Source organism: Myxine glutinosa, chromosome 1 (assembly GCF_964187855.1).
Source record: "Myxine glutinosa chromosome 1, kmMyxGlut1.1, whole genome shotgun sequence".
NCBI classification, from domain to species: Eukaryota; Metazoa; Chordata; class Myxini; order Myxiniformes; family Myxinidae; genus Myxine; species Myxine glutinosa.
The window spans coordinates 246,967,065-246,992,570 of record NC_136261.1 but is presented as its reverse complement, the minus strand read 5'-3'; the positions used below and the strand labels follow the sequence as shown (position 1 = coordinate 246,992,570).

At 42.4% G+C, this 25,506-nt stretch overlaps 1 protein-coding gene across 5 annotated transcripts in view; it reads right to left on the bottom strand.

Moving 5' to 3' along the window:
- Positions 1–24,968, bottom strand: part of LOC137436192 (uncharacterized) — a 25,110-nt gene extending 142 nt beyond the window's left edge. The window contains exons 1-5 of one of the 5 annotated variants that reach the window (XM_078785815.1): positions 24,527–24,653; positions 24,249–24,305; positions 16,180–16,273; positions 2,935–3,075; positions 1–2,804 (exon numbers count right to left, since the gene is read on the bottom strand). The exon at positions 1–2,804 is cut by the window's left edge and continues 142 nt beyond it. In XM_078785815.1, coding sequence (XP_078641941.1) covers positions 1,071–2,684 — 1,614 coding nt within the window. In that variant the 5' untranslated portion in view covers positions 2,685–2,804; positions 2,935–3,075; positions 16,180–16,273; positions 24,249–24,305; positions 24,527–24,653 and the 3' untranslated portion in view covers positions 1–1,070. Of the gene's footprint in view, positions 2,805–2,934; positions 3,076–16,179; positions 16,274–24,218; positions 24,306–24,424 lie in introns of all 5 variants that reach the window. The other 4 variants (XM_078785806.1, XM_078785807.1, XM_068129923.2 and 1 more) reach the window with 4 other exon arrangements.
- Between the last annotated feature and the right edge of the window lie 538 nt (positions 24,969–25,506).

Here is a 25,506-nt window from a genome sequence, read left to right as displayed (position 1 = left end):
AAACCAAAAGGGGACAAGAAAAAGAACTAAATCAGAGAGAAAACAAAATTCCTAAACACTGGTCACAATCAAAAAACTCAAATGGAACTTGGCTGGATACATGGCAAGGACAGACAAGAACTACAAACTGGCAACCGAACGAAGACCATGAAAGAAGCACGATGAGATCCAAGATCAGATTGAGAGATTACGTTCTGTTACCATTTGAGTTTTTGGCATCAGATTTTCAACAATTCTCTATTATGAGAATATGGAGAACCTAATAAATAAATTTTACATTTTTAAAATAAGCTGTCATTTTCTTAAAACTTGAGCACATGGGGTTAGAATGTTGAGATTCTTGTTGTCTTTTGGCAGCAATTTGCAGTCATTGTTGTGGACATTCTGGTGACAGCCAGCCGTGTGGCTTTCATCAAGGGGTGTGGGGTGCTGGCTGGTTGTCAGGGGTTACAGATGGTATTCTGAAGAGTTGTGCTGCATATACCCAAAGGGCTGTACGTTTTCAAGACTGCTTTCTCCTTACTCATTCACTGAATACCCTGCCTACTGCAAGGATCGCTTACAAAGAGGGCACGTACAACCCAACATGAGTAATGCCATGTGAATTTATCAAACCTTTATCAGCAAAACTTTTCCCAGTCAGAGCATTTTTTATGCGAGCACTCCAGCGTGGGTTGCACGACGGAAGTTCAAGCTTCGTTGAGAAATAAAATCCTTGTCACAAATAAAACATTTGCAAGGATGGTATTGATGGTTGTGATCTCCATATGTGGGTTTTATGAGATGGGAGGAAGTTCTCCCGGAACTCGAAATCTCCACCTTTTTCAGGAAAGGATCATTATTCCTGGATCAGTTTGTGAAACTTCATTCTCATAGTTTTGTTCCAAGGGCTCGTTTTAGAATTCTCACTGAACCTCTGACACCCTCCAACTGCAGTTTGTTTGTCGTGATATTCCCTGGAATGGTTTTTAAGTACTCAGTTAGGGTTTTCTTGATCATCCGGATTCCCTGTTGCTCCGACTATCACTGGTACAATTTCAGGTTTCTTCAATTTCGAAATCCACTTCACATCATTTTTCATATCCTGGTATTTCAGATTTCAGCTCTCTTGTGTGGATCTTCATATGTGATATCAAACTGTCTTTTCGAGAGAAACCTTTATCACATATCGAGCATGTGTGAAGTCGCTCTCCTGTATGGATCCTCATATGTAATTTCAAAGTATCTTTTCGAGAGAACCCTTTTTCACATATCGAGCATTTGAAAGGTTGCTCTCCTGTATGGATCCTCATATGTAATTTCAATCTGCCGCTATGAGAGAAATCTTTATCACAAATGGAGCATTTGTAAGGACGCTCTCCTGTATGGATCCTCATATGTAATTTCAATCTGCCGCTATGAGAGAAACCTTTTTCACAAATGGAGCATTTGTAAGGACGCTCTCCTGTATGGATCCTCATATGTAATTTAAAATCTCTGTTTTGAGAAAAACCTTTATCACATATCGAGCATGTGTGGGGTCGCTCTCCTGTATGGATCCTCATATGTAATTTCAAAGTATCTTTTCGAGATAAACCTTTTTCACATATCGAGCATTTGAAAGGTTGCTCTCCTTTATGGATCCTCATATATAATTTCAATCTGCCGCTATGAGAGAAACCTTTCTCACATATCGAGCATGTGTGAAGTCGCTCTCCTGTATGGATCCTCATGTGAAATGTCAAATTGCCTTTTTGAGAGAAACCTTTATCACATATCGAGCATGTGTGAGGACGCTCTCCTGTATGGATCCTCATATGTAATTTCAAATCTCTGTTTTGACAGAAACCTTTATCACATATCGAGCATGTGTGAGGACGCTCTCCTGTATGGATCTTCATATGTAATTTCAAATTGTCTTTTTTAGAGAAACCTTTATCACATGTCGAGCATGTGTGAGGACGCTCTCCTGTATGGATCCTCATATGTAATTTCAAATGACCTTTTCGAGAGAAACCTTTATCACAAATGGAGCATTTGTAAGGACGTTCTCCTGTATGGATCCTCATATGTGATTTCAAACTGCCTTTTTGAGAGAAACGTTTCTCACATATCGAGCATGTGTGAAGTCGCTCTCCTGTATGGATCCTCATATGTAATTTCAAACTGCCTTTTTGAGAGAAACCTTTATCACATATCGAGCATGTGTGAGGACGCTCTCCTGTATGGATCCTCAGATGTAATTTCAAATCTCTGTTTTGACAGAAACCTTTATCACAAATGGAGCATTTGTAAGGACGCTCTCCTGTATGGATCCTCATATGTGATTTCAAACTGCCTTTTTGAGAGAAACCTTTCTCACATATCGAGCATGTGTGAAGTTGCTCTCCTGTATGGATCCTCATATGTAATTTCAATTCGTGTTTTTCAGAGAAACCTTGATCACATATCAAGCATTTGTGTGGATGCTCTCCTGTGTGGATCTTCATATGCCTTTTCAATCTGCTGTTAAAAGAGAAATCTTTATCACAGACGGAGCACTTGTGGGGGCGTTTTCCAGTGTGTATCGTCATGTGCATTTTCATGTTACTCCTTGAAGCAAAATCCATTCTGCACACATTACACTTACAACGTATTCGCCTTTCTTGACCCTTGTTGTGTTTGTTTAATTTAATATTAATCTTGGTGTTGCGAGGCCAAGACATGCACTTGTATTTTTTAGAAAGGGAGTCTTGATTTCGTGATTGTTTCTTCAAAAAAAGGCTTCTTCCTCACTGCCAAGCTGCGACTGGACCTTATTTGTCCCAAATTTCTTCTGGTTTGTTCTACAGAAACAAAGAACACATTTCCTTTTTTTTGTCAAAATTAAAATGCAAAATATTTAACACTTCTCTGAAAATTATATATTTTCTCAACACAAAATATTGTATGTTAATTTTTTACATTTCCACTCACCAGTTGCAAAACAGGAAGCGCTTCCATTTGTCATGTCAATACCATCTGATCCTTCCTTTGCAGAAGCACATTTTGAATCTTCTGTGACAGATAAATCGTTGTTGTGTTGTCTGCCTTCTACATTTACAGAATAGACATCACCTGTGTACAGGTCAGGGTCAGTCTTTTGCAGGGAAATGAGATGGAGAACCATCTTGAGAGTTCATAGAACATGTTACTTCATGGAATGTATACTTCAATTTTGATGTAATAATGAAGTTAGAGATTGGTTAAAAGAAAAATTCCGGATATTAAGTGCAATTGAAATAGTCTTCTACGCCACCCTGTTTAACATGTTCAAGTACTGCTGAACTGGAGGTTCGTGGAACCAACAAGCAGGCCATTTGTGTTCAACAGGGTTAAAGTATTTAATTCAATTAAAATAAAATAAAGATTGAAAAAATTAACTCTACTCTACTCTGTAGACTGAACTCTCAAACCTGTCTCCCTCCTCCAAGTCCTGGTGGCATCTGGTCAAATCTGTTTCTGCTGTTTGTTCCCCTTCCATGCCCTCCCTTACCTCATACGGCCACACACCTGACGTTGCACCTGAAAAAGCTAAATGCCTCAACCCCTCGTGTTTGCCTCAAAATGTTGTGTCCCAAACCCATCGCTCTCTGTACCCACCTTCATCAGTCATACCCAGCTGCTCCAGACTCTGTGCCCTTCTCTCCCAACAAGGCGGAGAAGTTTGTCAATTCTCGACTCTGATTCCGCAACTGGCCCAGACAGCATCAGCCCACGGGTCCCCAAATCCTGCTCTGCCGTGCTATCACACTCTCTCTCTGGTCTCTTCACCCTCTCTTTTGCTCAAGGTCATCTGCCATCTGCTTGGAAATCAGCCAACATTACCGCTTTACAAAAAAAAGGTGCAAAGAGATCCCTGCAACTGCAGACCAATGAGCCTACTCCCTCTAATCAGCAAGGTCATGGAATCCATCATCGCTTCTGATAATAAATAAATCCTTCCTAGTCTCCAAAGGCTTGATCTGTGATCATCATTTTGGATTAAGACCAGGCCACTCCAATTTGGACATGCTGCTTCTGCTGTCTCAACAATGGATTGAGGCCTCAATGCTGAACAGGAAATCAGAGCCGTCTCCCTTGACATATGTCATGCCTTTGATACGTTCGGTCACCCTGTCCTGCTCACCAAACACTACTCTTATGGTATTGTGGAAGTGTAACTCAGTGTAACTTATTAATTGGCACTGGTAACTTATTAATTAACCTGGTAACAAAGCAGATACATTTTACCTGCAAACTATGTGAAAGACGAGTTCGTAAATGAGTGTTAGGAATGTGCCCGAACATGATAATCTCTTGTCCACCTGGTCACAGCCCCTGGCTGAAGCACCCCCCTATCGTTTGGTAAACGGAACTCACAGCAGGAGGGGAGCGAGCTGATGCCAGGACTCGGTGCACGCATGACCTCGGGGCATTAGCGGAGAAAGGATTAACGGTCAGCGAAAAGGGGATTAAGTCCAGTTTGTCCATATAAACGAGAGCAAACGTGGAGTCGAAAGGACTTGCTACGAGGAGCTCTGACCAACGGGAGTGGCGGAGGAACATCAGCCGAACGAGAAGGACCATGCGAAAAGAATTAACCTGGTCCATTGAATTATGCGGTATTATTTGGTAAATGGAATGAAGTGAATAACCAGTTAATAAACCAGACCTTTTGTAAACCTGTGTCCGGTCATTGGAGTCTTGAGTCTCTCAGCTACAAATTCTCCAACAATCTGGAGGCACCGCTGGAATTTCGAGTGGACGTCGTCAAGGTTCAAGGTGAGCATGACCTCTTGGGGATCTGTCCATTATGAAATATGAATTCTGAAGATGGAGGATTTGGTGTGTGGGACTTGCGATTGTCCATAGGTAATACAAGGATGAAACGTGTTAAATGATTCTATTTATTCGTGTTTTCCTAAATGATTTCTGTAAATACGTATTTTTGCGCTGTCTAAATAAAATGCACAAGGTCGGCGCTGGTCATTAAAGGCCTTACTGTGACCTGGAAGCAAACGGAGCATGCGTGCACCTTGCGACCATTTGCTTCCAGGACGTGTAAGGCCGGTAAAGTCGTTTTTTTTTTGTTTTTTTTTGCACTTGTTCAAAGCACTCGACTTGCTCGGCGAGCGACAGGGAACCGGGAAAGGGAATTATATTTATATATATATATATTTTTACCTCATTCCAATTTATGGTATTGCGACAAAACGGCTTATATCTTTGGAACGACTGGTCGGATTTAGACAAATTAAAACTCGTTCGATCAACAAATAAATTCATGACAGACAATCCCACCTCATGCCGGTCCAGAATTACTGTGAAAGATGGCGATTGGATAAAAATTGCATACCAACACTCCCTCACTGTCCCTCATTGTCCCTCATGTCCATGCCGGCACCCTGCTTCCAGGAAACAAAACCAGTGCTGTTGTTTTTTTGTTTTTTTGACGAAATTTGCCAGATAAATAGCATGGGTGACACGGAACCAGTGCTGTTGTTTTTTTTGACGAAATTTGCCAGATAAATAGCATGGGTGAAACAAAACCAGTGCTGTTGTTTTTTTTTGACGAAATTTGCCAGATAAATAGCATGGGTGACACGGAACCAGTGCTGTTGTTTTTTTTGACGAAATTTGCCAGATAAATAGCATGGGTGAAACAAAACCAGTGCTGTTGTTTTTTTTTGACGAAATTTGCCAGATAAATAGCATGGGTGACACGGAACCAGTGCTGTTGTTTTTTTTGACGAAATTTGCCAGATAAATAGCATGGGTGACACGGAACCAGTGCTGTTGTTTTTTTTTGACGAAATTTGCCAGATAAATAGCATGGGTGACACGGACAAAATGATTGGATTTTGGTGAAGACCCAGGTGCGAATCCGGCTACGAGAATTGTTTAAAGTGATTCTTCACCATAAAGAGATCGGGTGAAAAGCGATATACATGATATTTAACATAATATACTTATTAATGTTATTATTTTAATATTATTCATATATTAAAAAAAAAAGTGACAAAAACACGCCGATTCCATTTTTGGTTCAGGTCCGAATCCAGATCCGGCCTATCAGTGGGATACAAAACATAAACTGTTCACCAAGGCGGAGATATGCTCTCTACTGAGCGTCGTTCTAGTTGTGTGTTTGTTCGTCTGGGCGATATCTTAGCCATCCTTTGAGATAGGAAGCTGAAATTTGGGGAAATTGGTGAACAAGTGCTTTTGAAAAATAATAATAATAATAATAATAATTCTGTATTATTTGGTTAACCAGTTTGTGTGAAACCTCAACCTAAATATAAAAATTGATCTGCTTGGTGTTAGTTTAAGGGCTGTTCCAAATTTATCCTGATTATGAGAGATAATTACAGGAAATGTGTACTGTTCTTGTTTGGTGATTATGAGACAAAAACAGCAGAGTGGGAATCGGCAGACAATGGAACAGCTAGCGACGAGTGTTTGTGAGTAACAACCACCCTCTGGTCGAGGCTCATAGGAGGGGTGATGCTTACTGATTCGGCACGCTTACAATAGGTGTTAATGGTGGGATGTCAGAGGTTTTGGTGTGGTTTAATGTTCACACTGTTTTGGAAAATAATGCTCGATGCAACATGATCCTAAAAAGAACCCATCCCTACATCGAAAGATCAGGAAGGGAAGGAATGGAAAATTTGAAGTATTAAAGTTACGGAACTCAAAATGTCTGGGTTTGGATGTAGTCATTAAAGGATTGAGTCATTCATTGGTGTGATGATGGTCCTAATATTTTGATAAATGTTTGATAATGGTCCTGGTAATTTTAGTCTGGTAAGGTAAGGTAAGGTTAGTCCTGGTAAGGTATATTGCTGGGGACCCGAGGATGTGCCTTTTCAAGGTTGGAAATTAATCGGACAAGTGGGTCCCAAGGTATGGTCACCGTACTCGCAAGCCGTTCGCTTTGGCTCTGCGAATGGACCAAACCATTTCATGTAAATAGAGGGGGGGGGGGTTCTGTGGTCGTTCGCTTTGGCTCTGCGAATGGACCAAACCATTAATTCACGAGTTATTTAATTATGAGCGATTAATGAAGTACTCATTTAATTAATTACATTTCTTATTAAATTACAGAAATTACATTACAGTAATTACCTGAGGTAATTACAGTAATTACAGTTCCGGTAATTACAGTAATTACAGTAATCATTACAGTAATTGCAGTAATCTTATTACAGTAATTACATTACATTAACTCAGGCACCTTTTGAGTAAGGAAGCTGATATTTGGACATGACACTGACCAAGTGATGTGGCTGTCAAGAAAAATATTGATTTATTGATTAATCATTTAATAAATTAACTCGTTGATTTATAAATGACTTATTTAATTAAAAGTCCTCAGAGATACATCTTCGGATGAAATACTTACAGATTGGTTATACTATGAGCCAATTGATTAAGGAAAATATTTTGTCATATTGGCCATATTGGCAATTTCGTGGCCATATTCGTGGCAACTCAGTTAGTGCCACTGCACCTTTAAAATGCATCCCTGCGTTCATTTTTCGATCGATTGAGTTGAAATTTTGAACAATCGGATCTGGACTGTCGTTGTTAACGACTCTAGCACGCACCCGTCCAATCAGGATGGAGCGGTATGGTCCCCGGATCATCACTGCCCGCAGTTTTAATTAGTTTTACTTTTTCTCTTGGTCATATAATTTTGAAGACATGCATGTCATGATAGAGGAAATGTTTGTTCTGTTGAACGGAATAAATGTTGTTTATTTGTGTGGGTGTGTATTTTTGTGTATTTTGGATATATTTTTCACGACTAATTCCAGTTAACATCCTGCAAAATTTGCTCGTTTGCTGGCCGAGTCGAAATTGCGTTGAGCTTCTATGGCATGCGCCATTAAAAGCGCTGTGTAATGGTTGAGCTCCCTTTATTTCGTTTTGGTCATGCGGATGAGCAAACAAAGTGACAAATGCTGCGGCTGGAGCAGTAGAAGCGATGTTTTTTTAAATGGAAACGATGTAATGAGCAATTAAAAGTGGGAGGGGGCAACACCACGCATACCTCTTTTAAGGTGTGTATAAACCCTGGAATAAACGTGGGAGGGGGCAACACCATGCATACCTCTTTTAAGGTGTGTATAAACCCTGGAATATTTCAGCAATCAATACAATGCTGAAACTATGTAAGTTAAGTTAATGAGTAATTTAATGAGTAATTTAATGAGTAATTTAATAAGTAATTTAATAAGTAATTTAATGAGGAATTTAATGAGGAATTAAAAGTGGGAGGGGGCAACACCACGCATACCTCTTTTAAGGTGTGTATAAACCCTGGAATAAACGTGGGAGGGGGCAACACCACGCATACCTCTTTTAAGGTGTGTATAAACCCTGGAATATTTCAGCAATCAATGCGATGCTGAAATGATGTAATTTACTGTGTAAGAGGGTCGACCTTGGGTTTGTTTGGGTTTGTTGTTTATTTTTGTGGGTGTGTATTTTTTGTGGGTGTGTATTTTTTGTGTATTTTGGATATATTTTCACGACTAATTCCAGTTAACATCCTGCAAAATTTGCTCGTTTTCTGGCCGAGTCGAAATTGCGTTGAGGTCCTATGGCATGCGCCATTAAAAGCGCTGTGTAATGGTTGAGCTCCCTTTATTTCGTTTTGGAAATGCGGACGAGCAGACAAAATGACGAATGCTGCGGCTGGAGCAGTGGAAGCGATTTTAGAATTGTTCAATGATTATTCGATATTGTTATGACTTATTGTCAATAGGTATACTAAGTGGCCATGAGGTAGCCTGTTGCTATGTACAGTTTTATTCTATTGTTGATTATACCACATAGCTGTGGTGATAAAGGAAATGTTCGTTTTAAATAGATGATTATGATAGGACCATGACTATAAAATCATGATGATTATTATGAATGATATCATAGGGTTCAAATGCAGAATGCTGCATGAACTTTGGAAAGAACTTTCAAGCCCTATGGGATAAATTGGGTGTTACAAGCGATGGAGTTTCAAAATTTAGCATGATTGAAGGAATTTTACAGTCTTATTTCAGGAGTTTTACGAAATTTATATTGCCAAGAGATTTGGGTACTATTAAAAGAAAAATGATGAGATATTTTTCCCAAAGAACTTTAATATCTGCCATCCATTTTGGCTGTCTCACGAATGAAGGATGAGTTGCCTTTAGTGGTTGCAAAGAAAATTTGTGGAGACCAGGCAAAATGGGGAAATATGTCAGATATGACCCTAGGACAGGACGGTGATTCATCAATTAACATGAGGTACGAACCAGAGGTGACGACCGATGAGATTCGATCTCAGTCAATGGATGGACCTGTCCTGACATCATTGGGGAAAGGGCTTATGCAAGGAGTCATCCAAAATGATTAATTTGATTTATTGATGAATATTGATGAATTAATTGAAATTGAATAATTGATTGAATTGTTAATTGATTGAATCTAATTGATTGAATTTAATTGAATAAATTTAACTGAATAAATTGAACTGAATAAATTGAATTGAATATATTGATTGTTTGATTGATGAAAATGCGGTCTCAAGAAAGAAGCTTTGATATCTTTGCGAGATATTATCAATGTGGAGACAACCTGGGAAAATTGAGCAAGGTGGTGAGTTTATATACAGATATATATGTGCGGTTACCATTGTGTGATTTCCCCGTCAACAGAGCGGACACCTGAGGATTCACCCATTTCATACTGACCCTCCGGCTCATCTGCAAATACTGATCTGTGAGATTGGATTGTGCAAAAGCCACGGCTGAGGGAGATTCTCTGGAAATCACCGTGTGAACAGGTGGAGAGACCCTTCCTGGAGGTACGAGTGAAGCTTTAGAGGAACAAACTACAACACATCCAACGCTACTTTGATAAAAGGCAGAATGGGAAATGGAGCCTGCAAGAATACACAAGGACAACCAGAGATTCCACAAAAAGGTACTTGTACACATCATATGTACGACCGTTATGGTGCAGAAGCTATAAGGCAGGTCGAGAATTGGTATTTGTGGACAAAGGGACATGATGAGGAGTTTCCAAGAGATGGTACATTTGAGCGAAGTCGATTGGAAAGATTGGAACAAAGATTGAAAGCCAGGAAGAGACAGAATCTAACGGTAGACTGGCTTGCATTCCATCTTTGGGATGGTGAATCCAGACAACGGGAACAGCAAGAACGGATAACGGATCTAGAACTTAAAATAAAAAGGATACAGGATACAGTGGAGGAGACAAATGCACAACTGCCCTCGAAATTAGGAATGAAAGTGACAGTTGTCCCATCAGATTTCCAGTTGTCTCCCCAAAAAGGACGGTACAGAGAATTTTTTCGTGTTTCAGGAGATAACGAGAGATTGCAGTGGCAACTCAGGGATGTAGAGATGCAGCCCAGCAATACAAGTGCACAGGTGCACAGATCAGACAACGACAGAAACCGGTGTTTCAAGTGTGGACGGATGGGACATTGGAAAAGAGGATGTCTGTATACCAAAAGGAAGACAAGTTAATAGGGTAAACCAAGATCAAGGGTACCAGTGCTGACCGATACCTCAGACAATGATTAGGCCTTCATTGCGACAAATCCCAAATGACGATTGGCCTCAACAAATTAGATTACTGGACAAACATGAATAACTGTCGATGATTCTTGGGTCTGAAAAGTTTTCGGAGCAAGAATTATTCATTTTTTCTTTTGCTTGTAAGCAAATTAGTAATTAATTGATCACATGCCGAAATTGGATCTTTTATGTTGGGCACACAATTTTAAATTTACAAAGTTGGAACAATTGCTTTGCAAATTTTTGAAACCAAGTGACAAGGGTCACATGATGATCAGGTGGGAATTTCGGACTATTGTTCCACACGATTGATAAGTCAGTGGTCGACTGACATGTAAATGGGTGTGTAGTCAAATTTGGATAAATTATTGTGGGAACTGAAAGGGTAATTTCAATGTGACATCATAGGGGTTTTCTAAGAATAAACTTTTTGGTCCATTTGTGTATTAGCATTTATAAAAAATTGAAGGACAAATTTTATGAAATTGAAATAAAATTGACACCCATCTTGATCTGTAAATAATAGTTCCAACGCAAACAAATACGCATAATGCATGTGTGTGTGTATTTTTTGTGTGTCAATGTTAGTGTTTTTTATTGTTTTGTGTATCAATCTTACAAGATTGTTGACACCGACAGTGTGCCTGTCTGGAAATGGATAGTTTTATGTGGATGGGATTGAATATGCAGAGAATCCGTAAAATAAAATAGAAATAAAATTTGATTATGAACATTATCTCTTTTGTCAAGGGAGATGGAATATAAAGATTTGATGTGCTGGGTTATGAGCAGCCATTAATTAAATAGTAAAATTGTGAGTAATTTGGGGATTCCATTTTTGATAGAATTTATATGAGAATAATAGCTATTTATGGATATGAGCTTCATAAAAAGAAATGAGGAAGTACAAAATTATCCAAATTTGGGAGAGGTCTTACACTGACTTCCCAGAATACTCTGCTCATGGATTTATATATATATATATAAACTTGAATTTTATCAGCATATAAATTGTGCTGCATGTATGGATGTGTATTAGGCATAGATGATATGGGAAAATAGTAAAGAAAATCTTGCTGATTTGAACTATTGTGAGTTTTAAAACGGAATGCATTGTGCATCTTAAACCAAGGGGCAGACATGAACGCGCTGTTACGTTATTTATACTCAGAACGCGCTGTTACGTGTACCTGCAACATATTTGTTAATCTCGCACACCTATATTGGCATACTGGTGTCATTAGTACTCACTGGGTGCATAGAAATGGATGAGCAACAGTTAAGGGGGTGTAAAAAAAAAAAACACTTACTTGGATATTTTCTACAAAAGTAGGGGTTTCAATAAGTGGTACCATACACATGGGATTCATCAAATTAAGTTTTGGAGTTCAAACAAAGTCACTGGTTAACAGATGGGAATGGATAGTAAATAAATTCTTCGATGCTGGGTAAATGAAGTGAGATATTACAAAGACTTATTAGAGCTATTGTTCTTCCTTGCAGCAGTGGGAGAAAATTTAGATCCAACATAATGAATCTATAAATGAATGTGATAGGGATAATATCCTCAATTTGTACTAATTATTTGATTGTGGGTAAAGGAATTAATTTATCGTAGTGGATTGTTAACAAGCAGCCTGAAATGTCCTGAGAGTGTGCATCCATGTAATCAGAAATCCCAGATTTGTTTTTTTACAAACAACATTTTGGTAGAGATCTTATGTGGACGAATACTTGCTTGGTAGATAAAAACGGTACTGCATGTTGGCAGCCACTTCAGTGGCCATTTAGGCCGAACAAATAGGGAAAAACTGTAATTGAATATGTAATTTACAGATGAGTATTTGGGAAGTAAAAAGGGAATTTATTGATTTGGGAGACATTTTTCGAAGGTTTATTAAAGTGTTGCAATATGACATTTGGCAAGGAAAATTATTGGATGGGAAAATTAGATCTGTTTATAAAATGAGTTTGTTGACCCATTGAAGTTAATTCTTTGAATTGTTGTTTAATTAGCATTTTGAGTTCAAATTGGAAATAGTTTGGTAGAGCTTTGGTTAAAACCTTTGGTTGCAGTGTTTTGGAACAAATTGATAAACCGTAGGAGGTTGATAAGAATAGAAACAAATATGGACCTAAAATAGAAAGATTGGTATGATGATATGAATAAATACTGAGATTAAAAGATTAAATCAAGTGATGTTGCAAATGAAACAGTAGAATTAAGATAATGGCATAACGACAATGTTATGAGTTGTGTCAATTACAATATCAGTGAACTCATATCACCACGAGTGACACACTGTTAGGAAAAAGAGGGAAAAGAAAAAGTGGAGAGGAATTATGGTAATAATACATTATGTTTAATTTGTTGGTTTGGAAAAAATTGTTGTTGGGAATTAGGTATTCCCGTTTGTGATTGTAATCATATACAATGCTATTCTTAGTTTAGTAATAAAATACATACCTGATTGAATATTATTTGTGTGACGCATATAAATGAATATAACTTTTTGTGTTAAGGAAAAACAACAAATTGTTGAATGTGAAACTGTCGGAAGATATACATGATTATGCTGATTTCATGGTAAGATGCACCCTATCTGATCCAGTGTGTGCGGAAAGCAGATTCAGATGTGACTGAGCATAAGGATAAGACGAGATCACATTTTGGAGGGATTGCTAACGGAATTGGGAAGAAGTTCGAGAAAGAAAATTTGTGGCTAAAAAATGAAGTTAATCATGGCATACACCCTCTTTCTCAAAGAATGATGAAGACATTCTCCCGTGTAACTTGGAGATGAATGCTTACCTTCACCAAAGAAATTTATGTGACCATTTGCCTGGATCACACTGCAACATATGAAAGAAAGGCGATCACTTACTCTTGTTCGAAGGCTTCGAACATTCACCACATCAGAAGTTGCAGGACAACGACATTTTACCTGCTACCTCTGTGAAATGCGGGGACATATGTTATTACTTCACCAACGTCCGGGGAACCAGCATGGAGCTGCAAAAAACGGCTGTGCCCTTGTCACAACAGCTGTGCACGATTCTGCTGGTTGCTCCTGGTAAGGACCATGAATGACCTGAACACCATGGTCCCAACATCATTGTGGATGCATCCGGCATCCCTGTTCCACATCTTGCTGGCCAATCAACGTCACACCAATACTTGCTGCCCACTCACAATGAGGGAGGAGGCAAGTCGACTACAACTGGGTGAAGGCCTTGTTCAGGAATTACTATGGTGTACAGCAAAAAGTGGCAAGAATGCTACAAGGAGAGCAGGGTCAGTCTATGACTCCGAAATGTTACCACAACAGCGAAATCCTACACGAAGTAGTGCAGGAGCTATGAAGACATTAGGAGAAAATGTTTCATACCAGGATTCAAACACAAGTGATCAGCCCTTCCTTTCAAACAAAGTCAACATTTGTGTGGAGGCAAACGTTTTTTGCCAGATGGTGCAGATGCTTTATAAAACTTGAAAATGAAGTGAAATTGTTGTATCTTGGTGATGGTGAAGTGTTGTTTTGAAAATATATTTGTGATGCAAATGCAATAGATTGAACGATATGGAAGGAGTCAATGACCAACGAAATGTTTTGTGATTCTTGCAGGATGACGGTGTATGCCCAAGGGAATTTGATTACCAAAGTGATTGATTATTTACTTATACTTGTAATGATGTTTACTTGTAGTGATTGATTGTTTACTTGTATTGATGTTTAGATTAATGGTTAATATAAACAAAAAACAAAAAGATGAGGGAATTGTGGAAGTGTAACTCAGTGTAACTTATTAATTGGCACTGGTAACTTATTAATTAACCTGGTAACAAAGCAGATACATTTTACCTGCAAACTATGTGAAAGACGAGTTCGTAAATGAGTGTTAGGAATGTGCCCGAACATGATAATCTCTTGTCCACCTGGTCACAGCCCCTGGCTGAAGCACCCCCCTATCGTTTGGTAAACGGAACTCACAGCAGGAGGGGAGCGAGCTGATGCCAGGACTCGGTGCACGCATGACCTCGGGGCATTAGCGGAGAAAGGATTAACGGTCAGCGAAAAGGGGATTAAGTCCAGTTTGTCCATATAAACGAGAGCAAACGTGGAGTCGAAAGGACTTGCTACGAGGAGCTCTGACCAACGGGAGTGGCGGAGGAACATCAGCCGAACGAGAAGGACCATGCGAAAAGAATTAACCTGGTCCATTGAATTATGCGGTATTATTTGGTAAATGGAATGAAGTGAATAACCAGTTAATAAACCAGACCTTTTGTAAACCTGTGTCCGGTCATTGGAGTCTTGAGTCTCCCAGCTACAAATTCTCCAACAGTATCCAAGGAAATCTCCACCCATGGCTTGTGGAGTTCTTCTCCAGTTGTCGTAAAAGTGTGGCCCTGAATGGAATTCTCTCATCTCCCCTTCCTGTTAAGGCTGGAGTTCCTCGAGGCAGTGTTCTGGGCCCTGTGCTTTTTCTGGTATTCATTAATGAGCTGCGCAACTCTCTGAAAAATCCTCTCTATCTTTTTGCTGACGACTCCACCCTCTGCTGCTACTTATCTCAACGCTGAGATTGACAGACAGCAGCCTCTTCACTCTCTGCAGATGGGATAAAATCACAAACTGGTCAAAAAGTGGAACATGTCATTCAATCCTGACAAATCTCACATCCTCACTATTTCTTTTTGTAAAGACCATCTGGAAAACCCACTGTCACTCAAGCTTTTGGGTCACACTATCTGCCATGATCTTTCCTGGGAAAACCACATTTCCAAGCTGGCCTCCAAAGGCAGTCGCCGACTGGGCATCCTCCGTCGTGTGAAGTTCTTTATTGGCACGACTGAGCTTCTCACCATAAACAAGGCTTTCATCCACAACTTGATGGAGTACTGCTCTCCCCTCTGGGCTGGTGCTCCTGCCTCACGCCTCACTCAGCTTCATGCTGTAGAAACCAAAGCTTTTAGAATCATTGGCATCTCCCTTGATGAAGCTGATTCTGAGGGCCTTTCACTCTCTCTGCAGGCAGGTCGGTAGTCTTTCTGTGTTCTACTGATTCCTCTCTGGCCAAGCTCCTAAAAAAAAAAAGTTGGTGATTGAATTCAGTCAGATGATATGAAAATCTTGTTCAAATTTGAAGTCAATCGGATGAAAATTGGGGATTTTATTAATTTGAAAAAGTGGTTGACCTTTGGCCTATGTTGGCCTTTTGGCCTACGCTAATCTCAAAAATAGTTAGTGGTTGAATTCAGTAAGCTATGTAAATCCTAATCAAATTTCAAGTCAAACAGATGAAAATTGAGGATTTTAGAAATTTGCAAAAATGTGGTCGACTTTTGGCCTATGTTGACCTGTTCACCTTTTGACCTCAAAAATATATAGGAGTTTGTCGGACCACAAACTCTACTGTTTGGTGAAGTTTTGTGAAGATCAGTTAAAAACTGTCACCTGTAGTCAAGTATAAGTGAGCGAACACACAAACACACAAACCAGTGATCAACAAAGTTGCAAAAGAAAAAAAAAAAGCCCAAGTAACAAACATGTTATTATGTAGAAGTGTAGATTATTAACTTTTTACATCCCGATTTACACACCTGTTACGGATCGTTGTGCAGGTCTGACACCATCCTCTTCGCACCAACACTCGTTTAAAGGTATATCAGTGTTTTGCACGAACTGGACCAGAACCTTCAAAGTTATGAAACAATTAGAACACGATCTTGCGATCTCGCGAGAGATTGAGATCTCACGATATCTTTGTCGGCGAGGTCACGTTTTTCGAAGCTGTTCCATGCGCTGACGCTTTCGAAGCTAAGTAATTTTTTCACAATTGTGTTTTTGTGGAGACTGTATCTATCTTTCGGTGTGTGTACCTATAGCGTGTGCTTAGGAAAATTTTCGGTGTTAATTTTTCGTACATGTATACACAATCGTCGGTTAATTTGTGTCGCGTATTCTGAGGCCTAGTACGAATCGGCTGAGGCTACCGTCTCCGACCTTGTGGTTTTGTTTTCTCTCAGCGGTTCATCGAATGCGCTGCAATTACTTTCGTTCTCTGTTTCGTCCCAGTCGTTCACCCCATACTTCCTTGTTTAATATCTGTACTCAAAAAAAAAAAACCCAAAAAAATATTTCCTTCTCAGTTCTTATTCGTTTATTTGTTGTTCTTATTTGTTCGTTCGTTCTTCGTTCACGTTGTTCGTGATCACGTGATCACGTGGTCAGAAATGTTTAATCTCTCCCCTGAAGAACTGTATTCTGTCATATATTATAACACCTTTTCTTCTCCTATAAAAGGATGCTTTCATCTTGCTCACCAAATCTATTCATTCCAAAAAAAAATAAAAATACCATCTCCTACAGTTCCTCTTTTCTACATTCCCGAACCTCTCCAACCCTCCACCCCTCCTTCAGCGTCATCAAACATATTTTTGACTCGAAGGTCTCAAACTCATTTTGCAAAAAATGTTAGTTTCCCATGAATCGTACACTTTTCAAAATCCAATCTCACCCCTCCCCTCCAAATCTTCCCCATCCCCCCTTCCCTCCAAAACTTCCCCATCCCCCCTCCCCTCCCCTCCAAAACTTCCCCCATCACCCTCCCCTCCAAATCTACCCCCTTACCTCTCCAAATCTTCCCCATCACCCATCCCTTCCAAATATTCCTCCTTGCCCCTCCCCTCGAAATCTTCCCCATCACCCCTCCCCTCCAAATCTACCCCCTTACCCCTCCCCTCCAACTCTTCCCCATCACCCATCTCTTTCAAATATTCCTCCTTGCCCCTCCCCTCCAAATCTTCCCCATCACCCATGTCTTTCAAATCTTCCCCCTTGCCCCTCCCCTCCAAATCTTCCCCATCACCCCTTCCCTCCAAAACTTCCCCATCACCCCTCCCCTCCAAAACTTCCTCATCACCCCTCCCCTCCAAAACTTCCCCATCACCCCTCCCCTCCAAATCTACCCTCTTGCCCCTCCCCTCCAAATCTTCCCCATCACCCATCCCTTTCAAATCTCCCCCCTTGCCCCTTCCCGCCCCTCCCTCCTAAACTCCCCCCACACCCCTCCCCTCCGAGACTCTCCCTCGCTCCTCCCCTCCTAGACTCCCCTCTGACCCCTCCTCCTCAAAGCATCCTCCCTGCTTCTTCCCCCTTCCAACTTTCACCTTCATCTCCCCCAACCTTCTGCCTCGCTCTTCCCCCTCCTCAAATAACACCTCACTGTGCCTCACCCAATCACCATCAAACCTTTCTGCCTCAAATAACACCTCACTGTGCCTCACCCAATCACCATCAAACCTTTTGTCCACTCCATTCTTCCCTTTCTCCAAGCTATTCTGAAATCTCTGAAATCTCTGACACACCTTCAACAGCTCTCCCTACCTCTTCCTCCTCTTCCACATCTTACCCTACCCCTCCCCCCCCCCTGTTCTGTATCCGATGCTCCCCCTTCCTCTTCATTAACGGTATGGACCTCAAACATCTGGGGCCTTCGCTCAAACTTGACTGATCTCTCCATACAGGTTGCTTTTGACAAACCAGATGTGATCTGCTTAACAGAAACTTTCCTCCTTCATGATGTCTCTGATTCGTTGGTTTCTCTCCCAGGTTACTCCCTCCTCTGGTATGATAGACCTGAGCCTCGTCCTGGAGGTGGGGTTGCTATCTTTATAAAAAAACTATCTTCCTCACTCGCCCTCCACTGCCCTCTCTCCACCTCACCCCCAGGAATACCTTTGGCTATGGCTTCCCCTTCGCTCCCACCTTTTGTTCATATGTGTGTTGTACCGTCCACCAAACAGTGATGACTCCATCTACATCTCGCTGTCTGATAATATGGACCAACTTCTATCTACCCATCCCAACTCTCTCTTCCTCATATGTGGTGATTTCAATTGTCACCATGCCAGTTGGCTGGGTGTGGGTACCTCTCTCACCAGCCATGGCTCTTCACCAAAGGACTTCTGCGACTCACTGGGACTGACACAATCTGTCAATTTCACGACCCGGATCTCAGTCAACGGAGCATCTTCGCTTCTGGACTTGGTTATGACTAACTTCCCTGAAAATGTCTGCTGCTCCTCTTCTGCTCCAATCGGCTCATCTGATCATGTGCTTGTTAAAGTGGACATCTCTCTGACCATTCTCAGAGAGCCTCCTCAGCGTCAACGAGTCTGGCATTTCACTCAGGCCAACTGGCACGGTCTTCAAGCAGCCATCAATCATCTGGACTGGTCTCCCATCTCTACCGCCTCTGACATCAACTCATCCTGGGAATTCTTTCAAAGTAAATTGCTCTCTCTCTCTCATGCACAGATTTATCCCATCTCGTCTTCAGTTGTCATACCATTCCTCCCGTCCATGGTACACGGAATCTTGTGGTGAGGCTGTTGCCCAGAAACAACTTGCTTTAGTCTCCTGGAAAGCAAATCCAACGGAAGGAAATCTCATTTCCTTTCACAAAGCCCGAAACAAGTGTGTGTGTGTCCACCCTCAGGAGAGCCAGGAAACAATATCTCTCTGTTCTCAAGACCGAACTCTCTTATCTGTCTCCCTCTTCCAAATCCTGGTGGCGTCTGGTCAAATCTGTTTCTGGTGTTTGTTCCCCCTCCATCCCCTCCCTCACCTCAAACGGCTACACAGCTGACTCCGCACGTGAAAAAGCTGAATGCCTCAACTCTGTGTTTTCCTCTAAATCTTATGTCCCAAACCCATCCCTCTCTGTACCCACCGTACCCAGTCGTACCCAGCTGCTCTTAGACTCTGTGTCCTTTCCTCCTGACAAGGTGGAAAAGTTTCTGTCAACCCTCGACTCTGATTCTGCAACTGGTCCTGACGGCATCAGCCCACGGGTCCTAAAATCATGTTCTTCCGCTCTTTCACTCCCTCTCTCTGTTCTCTTCACCCTCTCTTTTGCTCAAGGTTGATATAAACTTGATATAAAATTGATCGTCTGTTTGCCGTGTCGCGAGCAAGGCCTTTGCCGCGTCGCGAACGATTTGAAATCGAAGTTAAGTGATTGTTCCCATTTGTATTTTCGTTAAAACTGTATTTATTTATGGTGTTGTACGTATATTGTGTCCCGACGAAGATTTTTCGGTGTAAATCTTTCATACCTGTATTGAAAATCGTGTTAATTCGTGTCGTGTCTTGAGGCCTTGTACAGTGTGCACTGTACAACCTTGAGGCTTTGTTTTTCTCTCAGCGGTCCGTCGTTTGTGATCCAATAACTTTCGTTCTCTGTATTCCCAGTCTTTTCACCCATAGCCTACTTCCTTGTGTAAATCTCAACTCAAAAAAAACAAAAACAAACAAAAAAAAACATTTCCTTCTCTGTTCTCATTCGTTTATTCATTCTTATTCGTTCGTTCGTTCTTCGACCACGTGTTTCTCCCCCATTTCCCCAGATAGTTTTCACTCATTAACCTTCAATGTTTACACTTTCCCCTCAAGTTATGTATTCCGTCATATTTTATAACACCTTTTTCTTCTTCTTCTTTAAAAGGCTGCTTTCGACTTGCTCACCAAATCAATTCATCCCAAAAAAAATATCCATCTCCTATAGTGCCTTTTTTCTACATTCCCTAAACTCTCCTGCACTCCATCCTCCATCCAGCGTCCTTAAACGTATTTTTAACTCGAAGGTCACAAGAAACTCATTTTGCAATAAATGTTTGTTTCCCATAAATCGTACACTTTCAAAAATCCAATCTCACCCCTCCCCTCCAAATCTTCCCCATAACCCCTCCCCCCCAAATCTTCCCCATCACCCCTCCCCTCCAAATCTTCCCCATCACCCATCCCTTTCAAATCTCCCCCCTTGCCCCCTCCCTCCTAAACTACCCCCTCACCCCTCCCCGCCAAGACGCCCCCTCGCCCCTCCCCTCCTAGAATCCTGCCTCACCCCTCCCCTCCAAATCTCCCCCATATCCCATCCCTTTCAAATCCCTCCCCTTGTCCCTTCCCTCCCAAACTCCCCCCTCACCCCTCCCCTTCAAATCTCCCCACCCTCATTGCTTCTCAATTTCCCCCTTCTCACTCCCCCTCCTCAAAGCGTCCTCCCTGCTTCTTCCCCCTTCAAACTCTCACCTCCATCTCCCCCAACCTTCTCCCTCGCTCTTCCCCCTCCTCAAATAACACCTCATTGTGGCTCACCCAATCACCATCAAACCTTTTGTCCGCCCCATCCTTCCCTTTCTCCGAGCTATTCTGAAATCTCTGACACACCTTCAACAGCTCTCCCTACCTCTTCCACCTCTTCCACATCTTACCCTACCCCTCCTCCCCCCTGTTCTGTATCTGATGCTCCCCCTTCCTCTTCATTAACGGTATGGACCTCAAACATCCGGGGCCTTCGTTCAAACTTAACTGATCTCTCCATATAGGTTGCTTCTGTCAAACCAGACGTGATCTGCTCAACAGAAACTTTCCTCCTTTATGATGTCTCTGATTCCATAGTATCTCTCCCGGGCTACTCCCTCCTCCGGTATGATAGACCTGAGCCTCGTCCTGCAGGTGGGGTTGCTATCTTTATCAAAAACTCTTCCACACTCGCCCTGCAATGCCCTCTCTCCACCTCACCCCCAGGAATACCTCTGGCTACGGCTTCCCCTTCGCTCCCACCTCTTATTCATATGTGTGTTGTACCGTCCACCAAACAGTGATGACTCCATCTACATCTCGCTGTCTGATGATATGGACCAACTTCTATCTACTCATCCCAACTCTCTCTTCCTCATATGTGGTGATTTCAACTGTCATCATGCCAGTTGGCTGGGTGTGGGTACCTCTCTCACCAGCCATGGCTCCTCAGCAAAGGACTTCTGCGACTCACTGGGACTGACACAATCTGTCAATTTCCCGACCCGGATCTCAGTCAACGGAACATCTTCTCTTCTGGACTTGGTTATGACCAACTTCCCTGAAAATGTCTGCTGCTCTTCTTCTGCTCCGATCGGATCATCTGATCATGTCCTTGTTAAAGTGGACATCTCTCTGACCATCCTCAGGGAGCCTGCTCAGCGTCGACGAGTCTGGCATTTCACTCAGGCCAACTGGCACGGTCTTCAAGCAGCCATCAATCATCTGGACTGGTCTCCCATCTCTACCGCCTCTGACATCAACTCATCCTGGGAATTCTTCCAAAGTAAATTGCTCTCTCTCATGCACAGATTTATCCCATCTCATCTTCAGTTGTCATACCCTTCCTCCCGTCCATAGTACATGGAATCTTGTGGTGAGGCTGTTGCCCAGAAACAACTTGCCGTCGTCTCCTGGAAAGCAAATCCAACGGAAGGAAATCTCATTTCCTTTCACAAAGCCCGAAACAAGTGTGTGTCCACCCTCAGGAGAGCCAGGAAACAATATCTCTCCGTTCTCAAGACCGAACTCTCTTATCTGTCTCCCTCTTCCAAATCCTGGTGGCGTCTGGTCAAATCAGTTTCTGGTGTTTGTTCCCCCTCCATCCCCTCCCTTACCTCAAACGGCTACACAGCTGACTCCGCACGTGAAAAAGCTGAATGCCTCAACTCTGTGTTTGCCTCTAAATCTTGTGTCCCAAACCCATCCCTCTCTGTACCCACCATACCCAGTCGTACCCTGCTGCTCCTGGACTCCGTGTCCTTTCCTCCTGACAAGGTGGAAAAGTTTCTGTCAACCCTCGACTCTGATTCTGCAACTGGACCCGACGGCATCAGCCCACGGGTCCTAAAATCCTGCTCTGCTGCTCTATCTCACCCTCTCTCTGTTCTCTTCACCCTCTCTTTTGATCAAGGTCAACTGCCATCTGCTTGGAAATCAGCCAACATCACCGCTTTGCACAAAAAAGGTGCAAAAACAGATCCTAGCAACTACAGACCAATCAGCCTTCTCCCAATTATCAGCAAAGTCATGGAATCCATCATTGCTTCGGATATGAAATCTTTCCTCTTCTCCAATGGCTTGATCTCTGATCATCAATTTGGTTTCAGACCAGGTCACTCTACTCTGGACATGCTGCTTCTGCTGTCTCAACAATGGATGGAGGTCCTCAATGCCAAACAGGAAATTAGAGCTGTCTCTCTCGACATATCACGTGCCTTCGACACGGTCTGGCACCCCGCTCTGCTCACCAAACTCTCCTCCTTTGGTATACATGGAAATCTCCACGCATGGCTGGCGGACTTCCTCTCTAGTCGTCGTCAACGTGTGGCCCTGAATGGGTTTCTCTCATCTCCTCTTCCTGTTCAGGCTGGAGTTCCCCAAGGCAGTGTTCTGGGCCCCGTGCTTTTTCTGGTCTTCATCAATGATCTCTCTGACTCTCTCGAAAATCCTCTCTATCTCTTTGCTGATGACTCCACTCTCTGCCGCTCCATTCCTCTTCCCTCAGATCGGCAGTCTGCTGCCTCCTCACTGTCTGAAGACCTGGACAAAATCACAGACTGGTCAAACAAGTGGAACATGTCTTTCAATCCTGACAAATCTCACACTCTTACTATGTCTCTCCGAAAAGATCGACTGGACAACCCTCCCATCTACTTTCTCAACAATCCTCTCCAAGAAGTTCTGTCGCTCAAGATTTTGGGTCTCACTATCTGCCATGATCTTTCTTGGGAAAACCACATTTCCAAGCTGGCCTCCAAAGCCAGTCGCCGACTGGGCATCCTCCGTCGTGCGAAGTCCTTCCTCGGCACACCTGAGCTCCTCACCACATACAAGGCTTTCATCCGCAGCTCAATGGAATACTGTTCTCCCCTATGGGCCGGTGCTCCTGCCTCACACCTAGCTCGGCTTCACGCTGTTGAAACCAAAGCTTTCAGAATTATTGGAATCTCCCGCGATGAAGCTATCTCCGAGGGCCTTTCACTCACTCACCGCAGGCAGGTAGGTGGTCTTTCTGTCTTCTACCGACTCCTCTCCGGCCTTGCACCCGCAGCTCTCTCTGTGCTCTGTCCCCCAAATATTCCTACAGGTCGCACAAGATCTGCCAGCAACCCTCTGATGGTTAAACTGCCAAAATCTCGGCTCTCTGCTCACCTTCACTCTTTCATTCCTCTTTTCTCCCGCCTCTGGAACAAACTCCCTCACTCCCTTCAATCCCACTCCACCCTCCAGGTCTTTAAAACAGCTGTTCACCACCATATCTTATCTTCCCCCATCCAAAACCTTGATCTTTTCTACCCCCGCTAATTTCACCCAAAATCCTACACTTTTTTGAAATACCAACTTCTGTCCTGGAAGTCCTTGGTCCCCTTGTGTTTTATACCTCTCCCCCCCCCCCCCACCCCCCTTCCCACGCATCCTCCCCCCCCCCCAAGCCCTCTCCCTCCCACACTTCTACCTGCTCTCAAATGTTGTGTTTGTGTGCTTCCCCTTCTCTCCCCATCTTGTCTTCCACTCCCTCTTTTTATATATTTTGTTTGTCTGGTTGATTTGTTTGTGAAATAAATGTTAGCTCTTTCAGGAGCCTCGATTCAGTATACAAAAAAAAAAAAAAAAAAAAACATTTTCAAAGACCTTTCGGCACGCTCAAAGTGCAAAATGGAACATCCTTCTCAGAATGTAACCACGCTGGTAACCAAAATGTAACCATAAAAACACTTTTCAAAGAAAATCAAAATATATTTATCATCAATCGCTCCCGTCTCGTGAAAACGACCTGAGGGCTGGAAGGTGAGGCAGCATCTACCTCTGGCAAGGGATAGGTGTCTGTTTCGACCTCGAATGGATCACTGTTATCCAAGGCCTAAAAGAAGCACAAACACCAGAAGATGGATTACCGCACGTGGACCCAGTCTCTCATCACGGATAAACATACCAATGGCAATACTGCATCTATACTTCGTAACGATAGCACGTACGTACCATGGGCCTGCGCCCAAACGATCACACACCACGTGGCAATTAAAAGTACACCAAGCGCTGTAAACACGACATCGCATCGAAACGAGGGCGGAGGACGCTCACCTCGCAATTTCAAGGAAAATACATAAAAGAGAAACCAATATGAGGTTAACCGCACAGGACTGTTCGCACCTATATGACAAATCTGGAGATCGGAATAAAAACACCTTCTTTGAACGTTAAGGTATGCTTTAACCTAAAATATTTTTCGGGCGGTGTATAGGCAAAGAAGCGCTACCTCGCATGCTCCCGGAAGTTAATTTCTTTATGAAAACTGCTTGAAAATCGAAATGCCGGTGGGTGGTCAGCCTTCCTAATAATGACGTCGTTGTGGGTGGAGTCAGGCCAGCTTGCCAACCAATGGGCGGAAAGACAGACACAGATGGACAGAAAACTTCCGCTGCTTTAATATATACAAACACAATTGCTTGTTTTAGAATGTTAACTGTTCTTGTTTAAAATGAAACTTATTTGTAAATGCTATAACATTCCCATTTCGTATCGATAATAACGATTATATCGCCCTGCAAGTCTTCGGTGCCGTGCCCGGCTGCTGTCACCCACTCATTGTGTGTCTGTATGTCTGTATGTCTGTATGTCTGTATGTCTGTGCTTGGCTGTGCCTTCACCTCGAAAACGTTGGCTTTATCCCAGTGACTCTTGTGCGTTAAATAAATTAATGTGCCCATGTGATGTGCTCGTACATAGACATGCCTGCGTGTGCTCGTACCAAGACGTGCATGTGTGTGCTCGTACCAAGACGTGCATGTGTGTGCCATCTTGTAAAAACCTCGCACATCTCTATCTCTAAACTGCTCCATGGAAGAAATTGAGACCTGGCTCCAGGGTCGGCGTCATGGGTGGGGGGGGGGGGGGCATTCTCGGGTCATGCCCCCCCAAATGAGTTATTGTGCCCCCCCCCCCCCCCCCCACAGGCCAAGCCTTTGGCGCGCCAAACTTTGCGTTTTATTAATTAATTTATATTTATCATATTAAAAGTGAAAATCTTTTCGCTAAATGAAATGAAAACAAAAATAAGAAAA